This window comes from Sebastes umbrosus, chromosome 13, assembly GCF_015220745.1.
Source record: "Sebastes umbrosus isolate fSebUmb1 chromosome 13, fSebUmb1.pri, whole genome shotgun sequence".
Taxonomy (NCBI): domain Eukaryota; kingdom Metazoa; phylum Chordata; class Actinopteri; order Perciformes; family Sebastidae; genus Sebastes; species Sebastes umbrosus.
Window position 1 is genome coordinate 23502209 of NC_051281.1, and position 14496 is coordinate 23516704.

The 14496-nt window shown below is 39.0% G+C and overlaps 1 protein-coding gene across 6 annotated transcripts in view; it reads left to right on the top strand.

Annotated features, from left to right (window-relative positions):
* Positions 1–14496, top strand: part of itprid2 (ITPR interacting domain containing 2) — a 43549-nt gene that overhangs the window by 2357 nt on the left and 26696 nt on the right. For 4 of the 6 annotated variants that reach the window (XM_037789923.1, XM_037789922.1, XM_037789919.1 and 1 more), the window contains exons 2-5: positions 9880–10000; positions 10812–10970; positions 12463–12505; positions 14336–14385. In XM_037789923.1, coding sequence (XP_037645851.1) covers positions 9958–10000; positions 10812–10970; positions 12463–12505; positions 14336–14385 — 295 coding nt within the window. In that variant the 5' untranslated portion in view covers positions 9880–9957. Of the gene's footprint in view, positions 1–9879; positions 10001–10811; positions 10971–12462; positions 12506–12550; positions 14254–14335; positions 14386–14496 lie in introns of those variants that run through there. The other 2 variants (XM_037789924.1, XM_037789925.1) reach the window with 2 other exon arrangements.

Here is a 14496-nt window from a genome sequence, read left to right on the forward strand (position 1 = left end):
CTTATCTGTTTTTAATTTAAAATTCTTGAAGTCACCAACTCCAGCTGTCAGGTGAACCGCCTGAACAAACTCATTTGTTTAAGAACAGGATCACAATTTTTTTGAAGTCTGTAAAACAATATTCAGGTGCTCATGAACACTGACTCAGGTTTTTTCTTGCTGTAAATATTCTATGAACATGTCGCTGGCATTGTATTTATATTTCCAAATTGTTTTTGATCCCATAAAACACCTAGGGCTGCAACTAATGATTATTTACATTATTGATTGATCTGTGGATTATTTTCTTAATTATTTAATTAATTTTTTAGTCTATAAAATTGTCAAAAATGCCAATTAAAAGCCCAAGTTGATGTCTTCAAATTGCTTGAATAAGTGACTAAACCCCAAATGTACTCAATTTATGATCATATATGAGACTATGACAAAGAAAAGCTTGGAAGCTGGAACCAAAGAAAATCTGGCAGTTTTATGCTTGAAAAATGATTAAAACAATTAATTGATGAACAGGAACATGAACAGATGCATTAATCAGGCTGAAACGAGCGATTTATGACAAGTTGAATAATCTCCTATGAGCAAACCTCACTTTAACAAGTAGATATTTAGGATACAAAGATGTTCTTGCAATGTTTCCTTCTGAAATGTAGTGGAGTAGAGGTATAACAGAAATACTTAAGTACAAGTACAGCATTGGAGTAAATGTTCTCACTGTAATTATGTAATTATTGCACCTCTGTTTCATAATTGTGCAGTGCACGTAAGGATATAAGTACGAGAGCCTTTGTTCGGCTTCTACTTTGATCTTCCAGTGTCATCCTGCTGTTTACTACAGTATAACAGGGATGTAAACAGGCTCTGTGTCCACACATCCATACTGTTTACATCTGTTTTCAGTGAGCGTTGATCACTGTCAGTGAGATGAAGTGTGTTTGCTGTGTTCAGGTTGCAGGAAACAGACTGTATGTTTGGTTTCATTCGTACAGTCGTGACCTCTGAGTCTGGTTTCAGTCAGAGTAGACAGTCAGTGGGTCGTCTTCTTTCAGACATTTGATTGACGATGAAATAAAACAGAGAAAAGCAGAAAATCATCACATTTTTTATGCTTTATTGAAAGAGTGTGGGAGGAAGTAACCCAGATCCTTTACTTAAGTAAAAGTACTAATACCACACTGTAAAAATACTGAAAATGTTACTTCAGTAAAAATATGTAATTAGGAAAATGTATTTTAAAGATAGGGTTGACGATGTTGGAAAGCTAGCATAATTTGAAAGTAGCTTCGCCTCAGGAGCTCCGTCTAAACCTACCCCCTCCCCTCGCGGCTCCTTCCAAGGCAACGCCCCCCCACACGCATGCACGAGCAGCTCCGCATCGTAACTACATCACAGACACAGAGCGGAGAGAGGACCTCAACTCAACAACGCTACCTCATGACAAGTAACCGCGGCAGTGCTACTTTTGGCTGAGTTTCCTCTTCCGTTCTCCAGCAAACTTGCGGCGGCGACGCGCTTTGAGTTCAGGCTGGTACACACCAAGGGTAGAGTACGAGCAGGGAGGCAGGGAGGCATCTGATTGGTTCTTTCCAAGCGGACCGCGAGGCAGTGATTGGTAGACGTTTTTACAGGATTACAGCAGCTACAGATGACGGCTCTTTTCCGGTCCTTTTTCAGAGCTCATAAGTAATCGATTGCTGTCGGGGTGTAAAGACCATTTCAACCAATATAACAAATAGTGTCTACTGGAGAACATCGTCAACCCTGCCTTTAAGTATTAAATGTAAAAGTATTCAATGCAGCAAAATGGCCGCTGTGACTGTTATACTATTATATCAATTTTATTATTACTCATGCATTAATATACAGTAAAAGAAAGAAAAGATTTTAGAGTTGTAGTTGGTTGTGGTGGAGTTAATTTTTGTATAGGACTGCAAATAATGATTATTGTCATTATGGATTAATCTGCTGATTGGGTGGAAAAAGTATTCAGAGTCTTTACTTAAGTAAAAGTAGCAACACCATAATGTAAAACTTCTTCTTTACAAGTAAACATCCTTCAATCAATGCCCTCCTTAAGTAAAAGTATAGAAGTATTATCAGCAGAATGTACTTCAAATATCATCATTATGCAGCATGACGGTTCCTTTTGAGTGTTATATTTGCTCGATCAAAGACATTTACTATTGATACTGAGTCTGATTCGATACTCTGATAAGCTGCAACCTGATAATGAGATCATATAGAACATTATATAGAATATAGAACAATTCATTGCAAAAAATATTTTTTTCGCCTACAATGCTCAGGATACATAGTAAAAAAAATATTTATTAAACATTCATCTGACACACTATAATAATAGCTGTATTAAATATGGCACACCTTATTTTTCATGAGCTACTTGATCCAAGTACAGAAGGCTCTGATTCAAAACAATTAACATGATAATTGAATGTGAACTGGTAGAATGCTGCCACTCCCAAAGTTGACATGACGTGATCAGCTGATTTTTTTAAGAGAGAAGACGCATCACTCTGTTGTTGTTGTTGTTGTAACAAAAAAGACTTGTGATTGTACAGTATTGTTACAGATATCCTTCACGTATAAGTAAAAGTACTCAATGCAGCATAATGCCCCCTGTGAATGTTATGCTATTATATGTTATATCATTATTATTATTACACATGCATTGATATAAAAGTGGAATGAGGTGAAGCAAATTTTTTTACTATTTTGTTTTTGTATAGTACTGCAACTAATGATTATTTTCATTATGGATTAATCTGCTGATTATTTCCTTGGTTAATTGATGGATTGAAAATAGTGATAGATGTCTTTCACAAACCCAGAGCATAACCAATAGACACCAATAGTACAAACCTCAAAATTATTAAAAGATAAATAAAATGAAAAGCAGCAAAATCTCACTGATTTCAGAGGCTGAAACCATGAAGTGTTCGGTATTTTTCTCTTGATAAATGACCATAATCGATTATTAAAATATTTGTTGATTAATTTTTTGATTGGTAGTTTCAGCAGTGATTTGATGATCGCAGGTTAAAGGTTGTCTAAATGTCGATGATAAACTGGGCTAAGTTTAGTTAGAGGTTGAATGGTTTTGAACGTTTAGGTTACATATTGTCGCTTAAACAGTGTATAAATGACTGTATTTGTGAAGAAGGTCCTAACTACATGTTGAAATTGAATCATTAAAGTGCTGTTGAATGCTTATATTTTGACATCTGAAAAGATTAGTTGATTAGACAGATAATAAATCTGCAACTATTTTGATAATTGATAGATTAGTAATAGTTTTCAAAGCAAAAAATTAGCATTTTTTCCAATTACAGCTTCTCAATTATGAAGATTAGCTGCTTTTCTTTGTCTCATGTGATAGTAAATTAAAAATCTTTGAGTTTTTGGTCAACTATTGGTTGAAAAAAAACCAAGAGATATCACCTTGGGCTTGCCAACCCTTTTCTAGATTTTGTGAAGCTTTTCTCCACTATGAAAATTTATCACCATTGAATCCTTTATTAAGCGTCAGAATCTAAACTAAACACAGCTGCTGTTCTCTGTAAAGAACGACTACAAACCCTTTATAGCCTTCTTACAGCCTACAGGAGTGTTTGATACTTAAAGACAGATGTTGGGGTGAGGGATGACTGAATGAATGACTTAGAGGGTGTAAAAGAGGGTACTGATGGCTGCACACTCTCTGTGTGTTTTTGTTTTCTGACATTCCAGTTTTGCATTTATAAGAAAAATCTAAAAATAAATTGATCCCCCCATCTCTCCCCCTCTCTCTCTCTCTCTCTCTCTCTCTCTCTCTCTCTCTCTCTCTCTCTCTCGCTCTCTGTATCTCAGACAGGAAGTTGTTCTGTTATTCATCCTAAACACTCGTTTCCTGTTTCACACGTTCTCATTTAAATTTGGCTGCATGCTCCTCTGTGTTTCTCCATCCTTTTCTCCCAGTCAGCGACTTCATATGGATTATTCTATATTTACCTCTGTGCTGTAGGTTTCTCCTCCCATCACCTCATATTGTAATCTGGAGTTTTATTTTAGTAAATGACTTTGTGACTTTATCCCGTCTTAGCTGTTGTTAGCAACCATGTAACCAAATGAGCTATTATTACATTTCGGTTTATAAACAGTGTTCAGACTTCCCCAGTAGTAAACTGTGATCTTGTTCCTGTTGGTATCAATGGTCAGCCAGCCTCTTGCCAGTGAGACTGAGCTCAGTGAGTTGGTGCCAAAAGATTTGGAAGAGCTGCTAATATTTATTTTTATGAATAAAACAACAAATATGTTGATTATGTCTACAATTAAGCAGCAAATCTTCATATTGTGGAGGCTACATATACACACTGCATATATATATATTTACACGAACATAGCTAGTGCTGGAAGGCTTAATAATCAGTCAATCAATAGAGAATTAATAATCAGCATTCTTTACAATCTATTCATTGTTTAAGTCATTTATCAAGCAACAAGACTAAGAATCTACAGTCATGCTATCAGCTCTGTGAGGCTGCTCTTAGGTACAGTGATGCATTGAGCTCAATGCTAATGTATGTATGCTAACATGCTGATGTTTAGCAGGTATAATGTTTACCATGTTCAACATGTTAGTTTAGGGTGTTGGTATGCTAACATTTGCTCTACCCCCATGTCTTTTGTCAGACCACCGTTGTAAGAATGTATTCTTAATGACTTGCCTGGTTAAATAAAGATTAAATAAATAAATACATCAGCACGAAACAGAAAGTCCAGCTGAGACTGATTGGAGTATCACTAATTTTGCAGGTATTTGGTCATAAACCAGTGTTATAAGAATTATAAGAATTCATCCAGAGGAGAACATAAATGTCTGAACCAAATTTCATGGCAAAATGGACTAAAATGGGAAACCGATCTATGGCTAAAATGCTCTCTGGTTCCAGCGCCTCAAAGGTGAGGAATTTCTGCTTTTCTGTTATCATTGTTAACTGAACTTATTACACGGCTGTGTTGAATACTCAATTCTGATTGGCCAATCACGGCGTTCTGAGGTCTGTAATTTCTGTATAACAGACCGTTGCTATGTATAACAGACCGTTGCTATGGGCGCAGTTCAGGTGTGGGACTCTGGCGGACCGTTTTTGTGTCAAAATATTGGTTTCTTCTGTAAGTAGCCGTGTAATAAGCGGGATAATGTACAGCTAGCAGATCATTGTTGTGAAAGAATCCACTTCAAGGTGATGCTGCACCCTGACGCGCAGCGGAGGGGTCTCTCAAAGCCCTTTTGGGCTTTGGATTGGGTTTTTTTGGACAACACAACACATTTGAAAACATCACCTTGGACTCTCAGAGCTTGGGCATTCTCTGCTATTGTTTCATATTTTATAGACTAAATGATTAATACATTAATCTAAAAACTAATCAACACCCTTGATAATGAAAATAATCATTATCTACAGCCCTGAAAATCATATCTGAGAAATGTGCCTCCCTGTCTTGGCACAAACTTCATTCAAAACTTCAACACTGAATGATTTCAGTCCAGCGGTGACAGTTCTTCGAGATAAATCCTGTTGAGAGGATTAGATGAACATGTGTTTTGTCAGACACCACACGTTACTGCTGATCATTTTCCAAATCATCCATTAGTTTTTAGATTGAACTTGTTCCATCCAGGCAGCCTCTGGTTTCAGTTCATTTCTACGACAAATCAACTTGCAGAGACTTGAAGCTTGTTTCAGGCAGCTGATCCATCAAAGTCAACATTTACTCACCTTTATTGTTTTTTGTCAAATCAGTGTTATCATTGTGTGGCAACTTTGGAAAACTCCCTGTTGGTGCGTTGAAGGACACTTGGACATCTTAAATTTGTAGGGCTACCCCCTCTTAGTTGATTAGTCGACTAACTAGTCGTTTTGGTCTCAGTTGACTATGATTTCTTTAGTTGATCAGTCATTTTTTTATGCATTTCATGCTGAATGACTTGCATGTTTATTAAACATTCATCTGACGCACTGAAATACGGTAATAGTCGTACTAAATATGGCACACCTTATTTTTCATGAGCTACTTGATCCAAGTACAGAAGGCTCTGCTTCAAAACAATTAACATGATAATTGAACAATGAACTGGTAGAATGCTGCCACTCCCAAAGTTGACATGATGTGGTCAGCCGATTGTTTTAAGAGAGAAGACGCATCACTCTGTTGGAGTTGTTGGAAAAAATTCACGTCACTCGCGATTGTACAGTAATGTTACAGATATCCTTTACTTAAGTGAAAGAAGAAATACTGCATCCTAAAAATACGCCATTACAAGTAAATCCTCCTGAATTCAAGATGTTACTTAAGTGAAAGTACATTATCAGTAAAATTAACTAAATATATCAAAAGTAAAAGTACTCATTATGCAGAATGGCTCCTTTCACAGTGTTATGTTAATAGAATATTATTCTGTGTACTAGTGAATACATATACCCTAAGAGCCTTTTCATGTGGTAGTTTGTCAATGTGGAGCCAATTTTATATTCACTTGTATACTACTGGGTAGATTAATAGTACAGTGCTATATCAAATCATGTTTTTTTTATGTAAAAAGGAACTATAAAAGTCAAATAAATGTAGTGGAGTAAAAAGTACAACATTTCCCTTTGAAATGTAGTGGAGAAGTATAAGTATAAGTAGAATCAAATGGAAATACTCAAGTAAAATACAAGTATGTCAAAATTGTAACAGTAAATGTATTTTGTTACATTCCACCACTGATAAGGTAAAGTAGTCTAGGTGATATGTGAAATTATGTTATTTTTTTCATACAAGCATGAAGCTTGGTAGGCTAGAATTGTACCATTTGGGGCTCTGAACATTTTCAGAAATTGAGCCATCGCAAAAACGCCTCTTGGCGGCTATTTTACTATATCTGCCATAACCAAATAAATTCTTAGTCGACTAACATGATTTTGTCAACTAATCAATTAGTTGATTTAATCGACAGATCTGTAAAACCGAGTTTCTTCACAAAGAATCAAACAAAAGCACAACTTTAAGTCTTGTGCTTACCAGAGATGTGTTCATACGTTTCTTAGAAATAAATCATTCAGCATGAAAAAAACAACTAATCGACAAAAGAAGTTTTAATCGACTGAGACCAAAATGACCGATTAGTGGACTAATCGACTAAGAGGAGGCGGCCCTAGTCAAGGATTGAAATGATACCATATACAACATCATAAACATCTAACTATAAAGCAAGGAATCTCTGTGTGTATGTACCTCGAGAACCGCTCATCCGATCTACGTCACACTTTGCGAGTGTGTTGCTGAGGACCCCATGGATTCCTTTGTCGAATTTTGTGCAATTTGGACACCGGACATGTTCGATATTAATAAACTTTGAATAACCAAGCGAACAGCGCTCTGTGCAGCAGCGGGGGCAGGGCTTCAGGGCTCTACAGACTGAATCCAGCATGTTGTCTGCGGGGTTTGTTCGTTAACCCTGACAATACAGTGACTGTACAACACAGTGAAAGAGTAAATATTCAATATGACCGTAACAACATAGCTTAAAAAGCATGTGTCAAACACAAAGATTTACTTAAAAAAGTATTATTTCACGTTTGTTTGATTTGTTTTGTTGTTGATGGATCTATTCTTAACTGTCTCCTTCATAGTCTCTTCCATATTGACACAGAGCTGTGCACTTTAAGGAGGCTTTTTTTGCATTTGCAATGACCTCGGTCAGCCACAAGAGTTCAAGGATGGACTGGCTTGCCTGTGGAAGAGTTGACCAAAATGGTCTTGAATCTCTTGGGTCCATCCAACCCCAGTTTGTTGGAGATGGCACCTCAAGTGCTTGTCCCCATCAGTGTCCTCCTTGGTACTCTCTGCTCTTTTGGAGTGCTGCACCAGTGCATCCTTAGTTGGTGGGGATTTGCTCCATTCCTCTTCCTTTCTTTGTCAACAACTCAAGGCGAGCTTGATCAATGTTGAGTTGGCTGCTGGTGCGATCGTAGAGGAGAGTTGTGAAGCACTCAACAATGGAAATTACCTCCTCTGGAATGTTTTTTGGAGCCTTTGACAGAGTCATGATGGCCTCTGTTGCCATTTCATAGACATTCCAGGTATCCCATGCTGTCTTCTTTCCCCTGGTTGGTACTGATACTGTGTAATTGCCAGTGAAGACCTGGAACACAGGAAGAGCCTTGGATTTGTCAGGACCCCAGAGACTTGGCAATCTCATTGGCAAGTACAGTGTAGATATATATGAAGTTCTTGCCAGTCCCAGATGCCTCCCACAGCTCCTCAATGTCCAGCTCTAGCACATGCACAATGGTTAGGACCACAACATTTGTGTCCACAGTGTGCAGGTTGATCTTTTTAAGTCCTTTTCTTGCAGCATCCGCCACATGGAGTAGCAACCTTGTATCTGCCTCTTCATGCGTGCAAGGGGCAATCTGATCTGTTTCTTGTGAATGAGATGATGGAAAAAAACAAGATACCAACCAACTGGAAAGGCTCCCTGAGAGTGGATGAAACCAAAATAGAACTCTTTCACTTTCTGGCCAGGAACCTTATGGAAATGTCGACTACAATGAAACTGGAGCAACAATTCTCATCTAGTAATACCAGATCAATATGGAATATCTTAAAGGTTCTTTATACGATATCCAGCGCAAACAATGATCTGCTATGTAAAGACGTAGAAGAGTAATGTCTACCTGAGTAGGGAATGAAGTCGCTCTCCCTCTGTGTGTGTTGTAATCAGAGCTTCTCTGTGCTTTGTTGACATAGCTGGGCCAGCCGGGCATGCTGCTAATGCATGTAAGTGCATGTGAGCGTGCTCCACTGGCTAGCTCATGGCCGCCGCTCTGCACTGCTCTCATACGGCGATTACAGCTGTTAACACCATACTGATGGCGTCATTGTGGAAGCGTAGCCACCACCAGCCACCTTCCAGTTCCCCCTGAGGTTGACACACTTACTTAGAAAGTAAAATGGCCACCACAAGTCGTGCTTTCCACCAGTGACTGTCAGTGATTGTTTGTCTTCTGGATTTTGTTTTTTACCAGTGCTCAGCACACTTCTTTTTTTTTTTTTTTTGCTGCTGTGTGTGTGTGTATGGGTGTGTGTAATCTCAGCTGGACTCGGTGTGGGTAATTTGGTCATAAATAATAAAGGCCACTTCTCAACTTCTCATCTCACCACAAAACATTGTCACTCTGTTTCATCCCTGCAGGTTGGAACACACTACTATTTATTTAGAGCTCATTTAAAGAAAATAATAATTAGTGGTTAGCTTTGTCAGCTTTTATTGATGATTTATTATGCCACAGTTATTAAAGTATTTTATGTACTGTATGTATAGCTTGTTGTGTCTGTTTAGGCTACTGTATGCTTCTGCTTTTCATGGTCCGATTTGGGCCTAATAAGGCAGAACAGTGTCTTATTTACTGTAGTGCATATTTATATTAACAGTTATATTCCCCATTTTATTGCTTTACATGCCATGTTGTATTATGTGCTTCTGTACTGCATGTGTTAACTAGTATCTAGCAATGTAGTATAATGCTTTATTTATACAGTATATATATATATATATATATATATATATATATATATATATTATTGTTGTTTTTACTAACATTAATATTCTTTTCGTTTTTTTATTATTGCTATAAACTATTTAAATAACTTAAATTTTATATTGTTTTATTATTTTTAGGGTGACTTTGTAACATCTGTCCAGGGACTACAGATGAAAAATAGCCTTTTGACTTACTGTGCCTCATTTACAAACCAATAAATAAATGAATAAATAAGATTAATTTTCTCTCTCTCTTTCTCTCTCTCTCTCTTTATCTCACTCTCTCTCTCCAGGTGTGTTACCTGTTGCTGATGTTGCTGTCATCAGTCTCCTCTGACTGACCTCAACCAGACACACACAGACGGGCAGATATGGAGAGTGGATCTCTGGGAATGGACACCAGCACTGCTCCAGGTGGGTCATCTTACTTAAAGGGAAACTTTGTCGGCATTGTATTGTGGCAATGTGGGTTGTGTGCAAAGAAATGATGTTCGTCTTCCGTCTGTGTTACCGGCGCCTGGCGCTCATTTTCCGGCGGCCTTTTCTCAGTGGATGAGCGGGGAGCTCCGGATGACGGTAACATGGAGGGAAGCCAAACATCGTTCCTTTGCACGCAACTCACATTGCAATGATACAAAGCCGGTTGAAAATTGGCTAAGTTTCCCTTTTAAATAGTTTAAATAGTTAGCTAAACGTAATGGACATTAGTAACGAACAAACAGTTGTATAGGGCAAGAAAAAAAAATAGCTAAAACAATTAGCTACGGATATCAGTTGGAATAATTAGCTAAAAATAACGAATAAACAGTTAACATTAGATAAAAAGGCTGTGTGTCACTCGTTTTGATGACTTTCTATTGTTTGATGGCACAAATTCATGTGTCATAGTTAATCAAAGTTGAACCTCAGGTGACAGATTTACCTTACCACTGTGAGTCTTCAAATATATTGGAATTCAATGTTATATAATATTGTAATTAATATTAGGCCCTCAGTCAAGTCTTTATTTCTCCTTTATCAAAGTGGTGGTTGAAAAGAACATGTGACCTAGATATGCAGGGTGTGGACCGATGCATGTGACCGCTCAGCTCGACTCACCTGATGTGTGTGTTTGTATTCAATCAGTTGTGGTTTCTGTTTGTCAGGTTGAATACCTGCCAAACCTGATTGATGACTTATTAGTAGTCAGACTGTCAGACAGATTGTTTACTTGATTGATCCTCAGATCACAGAAGGCAGTCAGACTGCAGCTTAGCCTTTCTGCGGCGTCGGGCCTGGGCCCAGAGCAAAGAGTCAACCTGGCAATCAGAAGCAGAGAGCTTTGACCAGGGGCCCCAAGAGAACCAGAGGGACGGGGAAGAACAAAAACCCTCAGAAGAACCAGGTTAGACTGAGCTCAACTGTCACAAATGTTGTAACTGGGGATATTTTAACAACGATAAATGTTAACTGTATTCTTAAAAAGCAAAATATTTCACATTAACCCTATATTTGCTGAGAAAATTCCATTTTCTGCAGTCACCTTAGCTGAGTGCCAAAGTCATTGCTGAATACGGCCCATTATCAGAAGATTTGATCTTATCACAGTTATGTCAGTAACGCCGTATAAGTCGGCTGATAAGGAACAAGAAATTGCAGAACAGAAAGGCAGAAAACATCCTCATTTGCGCAAAAAAGTTGTTGTGCTCAATTGAGGACGTTTTTGTCTTTGTCGAAAAAGACTTTGACTTGATGCAACAACACAAGATTTTCTACAGACTACAAACATGTAGGCCGAAGCTGTAGTTTATCACACCTACCCTTTTTGCAATTAACGACCTGTGTTGAAACTTGTGAATCATACTAACTATATTCAGTTCTTCATTATATCTGTTCCATAAATTCATCCCTTTAACTGAGATACATTCATTCTCACCCTTTGTTTTAGCCATGCCAGAGCTTGGTTGGTTGGTCCAGACTAAGAAACCTCAAAAACTATTGAATTTTGTACAGATATCCATGGTGCCCACATGGTGAATATTAGTGATTTTGGTGACCCCCTGGCTTTTCCTCCAGCGCCACCACGAGGTTGACGTTTGTGGAGTAAAATGTCTATTAGATGGTTTGCCATGAAATTTGGTGCAGACTTTTTGGTCCCCTTAAGATAAATTGCAATGACTTTGGTGTTTCTTTAACTTTTCATTTAGCTCCATCACCAGTTCAAAATTATAATTTGTGCATTACTTTGATTTGTGACCAATTACCTGTAAAGCTAATGACATTTACCACCGCCTCAGGTGTAGGCTACTTTGTGTCTACTGCTACTTAGCAAATAGTATCTTGCTAAACTAACATGGTGAACACGGTAAACAGTGTTCTTGCTAGACATCAGCATGTTTGCATTGTCATTGTGACCATACTGACGTCAGCATTTAGCTCAAAGTAAAGCTGTGACTAAGTACATCCTCATTGAGCCACTGACACGGCAGCAGACTCTTAGTCTTGTTTAAACAGCCACAATCCTCTCAAGTCACTAAGATGATTTCTTTCTTTAATTGTAAACAACTTTTTGATACTTGGATTTTGATAATCAATTAATTATTTGTCATACTGCTGGGCTCAAGGAAACTTTGATGGGCATTTTTCACCAATCAACTTATTGGAAAAATAGTGGATAGATTGAATGATGATGAAAATAATGAATAGCTGTAGCTACAGCAGTGTGAACAGGAACTAAATGTGGCTCGACTAGATGTAAACTGTTGGAGTTGCAACCTGCTTGCACCATCCTGAAGTCTGGCACCGCTGTAATACTTTTATAGCATGTTGTAATCACTGTTGCACACAGCATCTGCTGGCTTATTGCTTTAATATGCTCATCTGTCTCTCTCCGGCAGGGCAAGTTCCTAACAACATCACCAGCTGGCTGAATGAATGCAGGTATAGTATCCATTCACCACCTGATTAAAGGACCAGAGCAATGTGCTTTCATGTCCTGTTTTAGCCCGTTTGCCACATGTCATATGTGACTTTTCAGATCAATCTGCACTTGATGATAACGTCAAATAAAGCTGACAAATGTTGACTGCAGCCAGTTACTGCAAGTGGATTTTCTTAGAAATGAACTGAAACCAGTGACTGCCCAGAAGGAGAAAATCAATCACAAAACTGATGGATGATTAGAAGATGATCAGCAGGAATGGACAGTAAACAGACTAGTTAGTCTAGTTAGTTCATAGACTGAAATATGAAACATAAGGGATATGGTCCTTAAAATCCTGACTGACTGGTTGAGTGGCTAACTTGTTTTCTTGCTGACTGGTTTATTGATATGTTTCCCTGGTGTCTGGAGGTATATGTGTGTTTAGTAGCGGTGCTATCAGCTGCTGACGTAGAACCACACGGCCAACGCCTAGACATGCGACACACAGAACACACACACACACACAAAGGGAGCAGACCAACGCCCGGAGATAGGGCACATAGAGCCGTTCAGGCAAAGTAAAAGGGAAAGAAGCAGGAAGAAGCTGACAGAAGACGGAAAGAAAGGCAGAAAAAAGAAAGGAGAGTAAACAGAGGAGGGGTTTCTCCTGCTAAGTCAACACTGTTATCACACACAGACAGTTTTCGCTGCTGTCACTCACAACCCTGTTGCTCTGACGTGTCCTCTGTAACGTCACCATGGTAACATGACCAGCAGAATCAGAATCACAGGTTACTATAACAACAGCCGTGGGGCAGGGGCTTGAGGCCAACATGGCTACCGGTGGAAAGTGGGAGGATTAGCAAACACTACGGCTGCGCACTGTTGCACAACCATCCGTGTGTGTGTGTGTGTGTGTGTTAAATGGTGGCATGAAGTTTTGTCCCATTGATAAGAGCGGCAGGTTGTGTAACAGCTCAGTGTTCCCAGCCTCCGGCTGCAGACAGCAGCTCAGACCTGCTAGCTTACTGCTACTGTCAACTCGCCTGCTCTGTCAGCTAGTTAGGACAACTAGTCGGTCAGTAGGACACCTGGAATGGATACCAAAAAGAGCCTGGGATATTTAGTCTAGCCTGGTCAATAGTGGATTACAATAAGTAGCCTGGTCAGACCAGGAGTTAACCTGGGATAGTTAGCCTTTCAACTAACAGGCAGCTAACATTGGGATGGTTAACCTTTACCTAACAGGAGCGAGCTTGGGGGTCACTTTTCCTTCGCCTGACATGTAGGTAGCGCTTGGCCTTCACCTGGCGGGGAGATACTTTCAATGGGATAGTTCATCTTATTCTGACTGGCAGTTAGTGTGGGATCGTTTTCCTTCATCAGACATGCACTTAACGTTGGGATATTTAGCTTTAGCCTGATAGGTTGTGATAGTTAGTGTAGCCTGGTCAGTAATTAGTGTGGGCTAATGAGCATTGCACAACCAGGAATTAGCCTGACCAGATGTTAGCTTTGGATGGTTAGTTTCATGCAAAGGGTTAGTTTGCTGGTATAGTTTGGTTTCTATCATATCAATTAGTCTGGGATCAATTTGCTTTATAGCATGGGATTAGTTTGCCTTGGATGGATGGTGTAGCCTGGTTTGTTGTTAGCAAGTCTAGCCTGGTTAAGACTGTGCCTAATAGAATTTTAAGCTAGTCCGATGTAGCTGTAAGATAATGAGCTTTGAGGGCGAAACACACCGGGATCTAATATTTGCGAAGTAAGCCCACACACTGGCAATCTGTTGGATGTTTATGGTTTGGGTTGATGTATAACTCTCTGTGTCTTTGTCTCTTGTCTAGGACTCCAATCGGGGCCTCTCTTGATGATCAGAGTGCTACTCCCAGCAAAGGTAATCCACATTTTCTTGAGTGTGTTGTTTATTACATTGTGAGGACCCCAACCTGTTAGGACACTTTCTGGGGACTTTGGTTCATGACTAAATACTTGCGACCAGCCATCA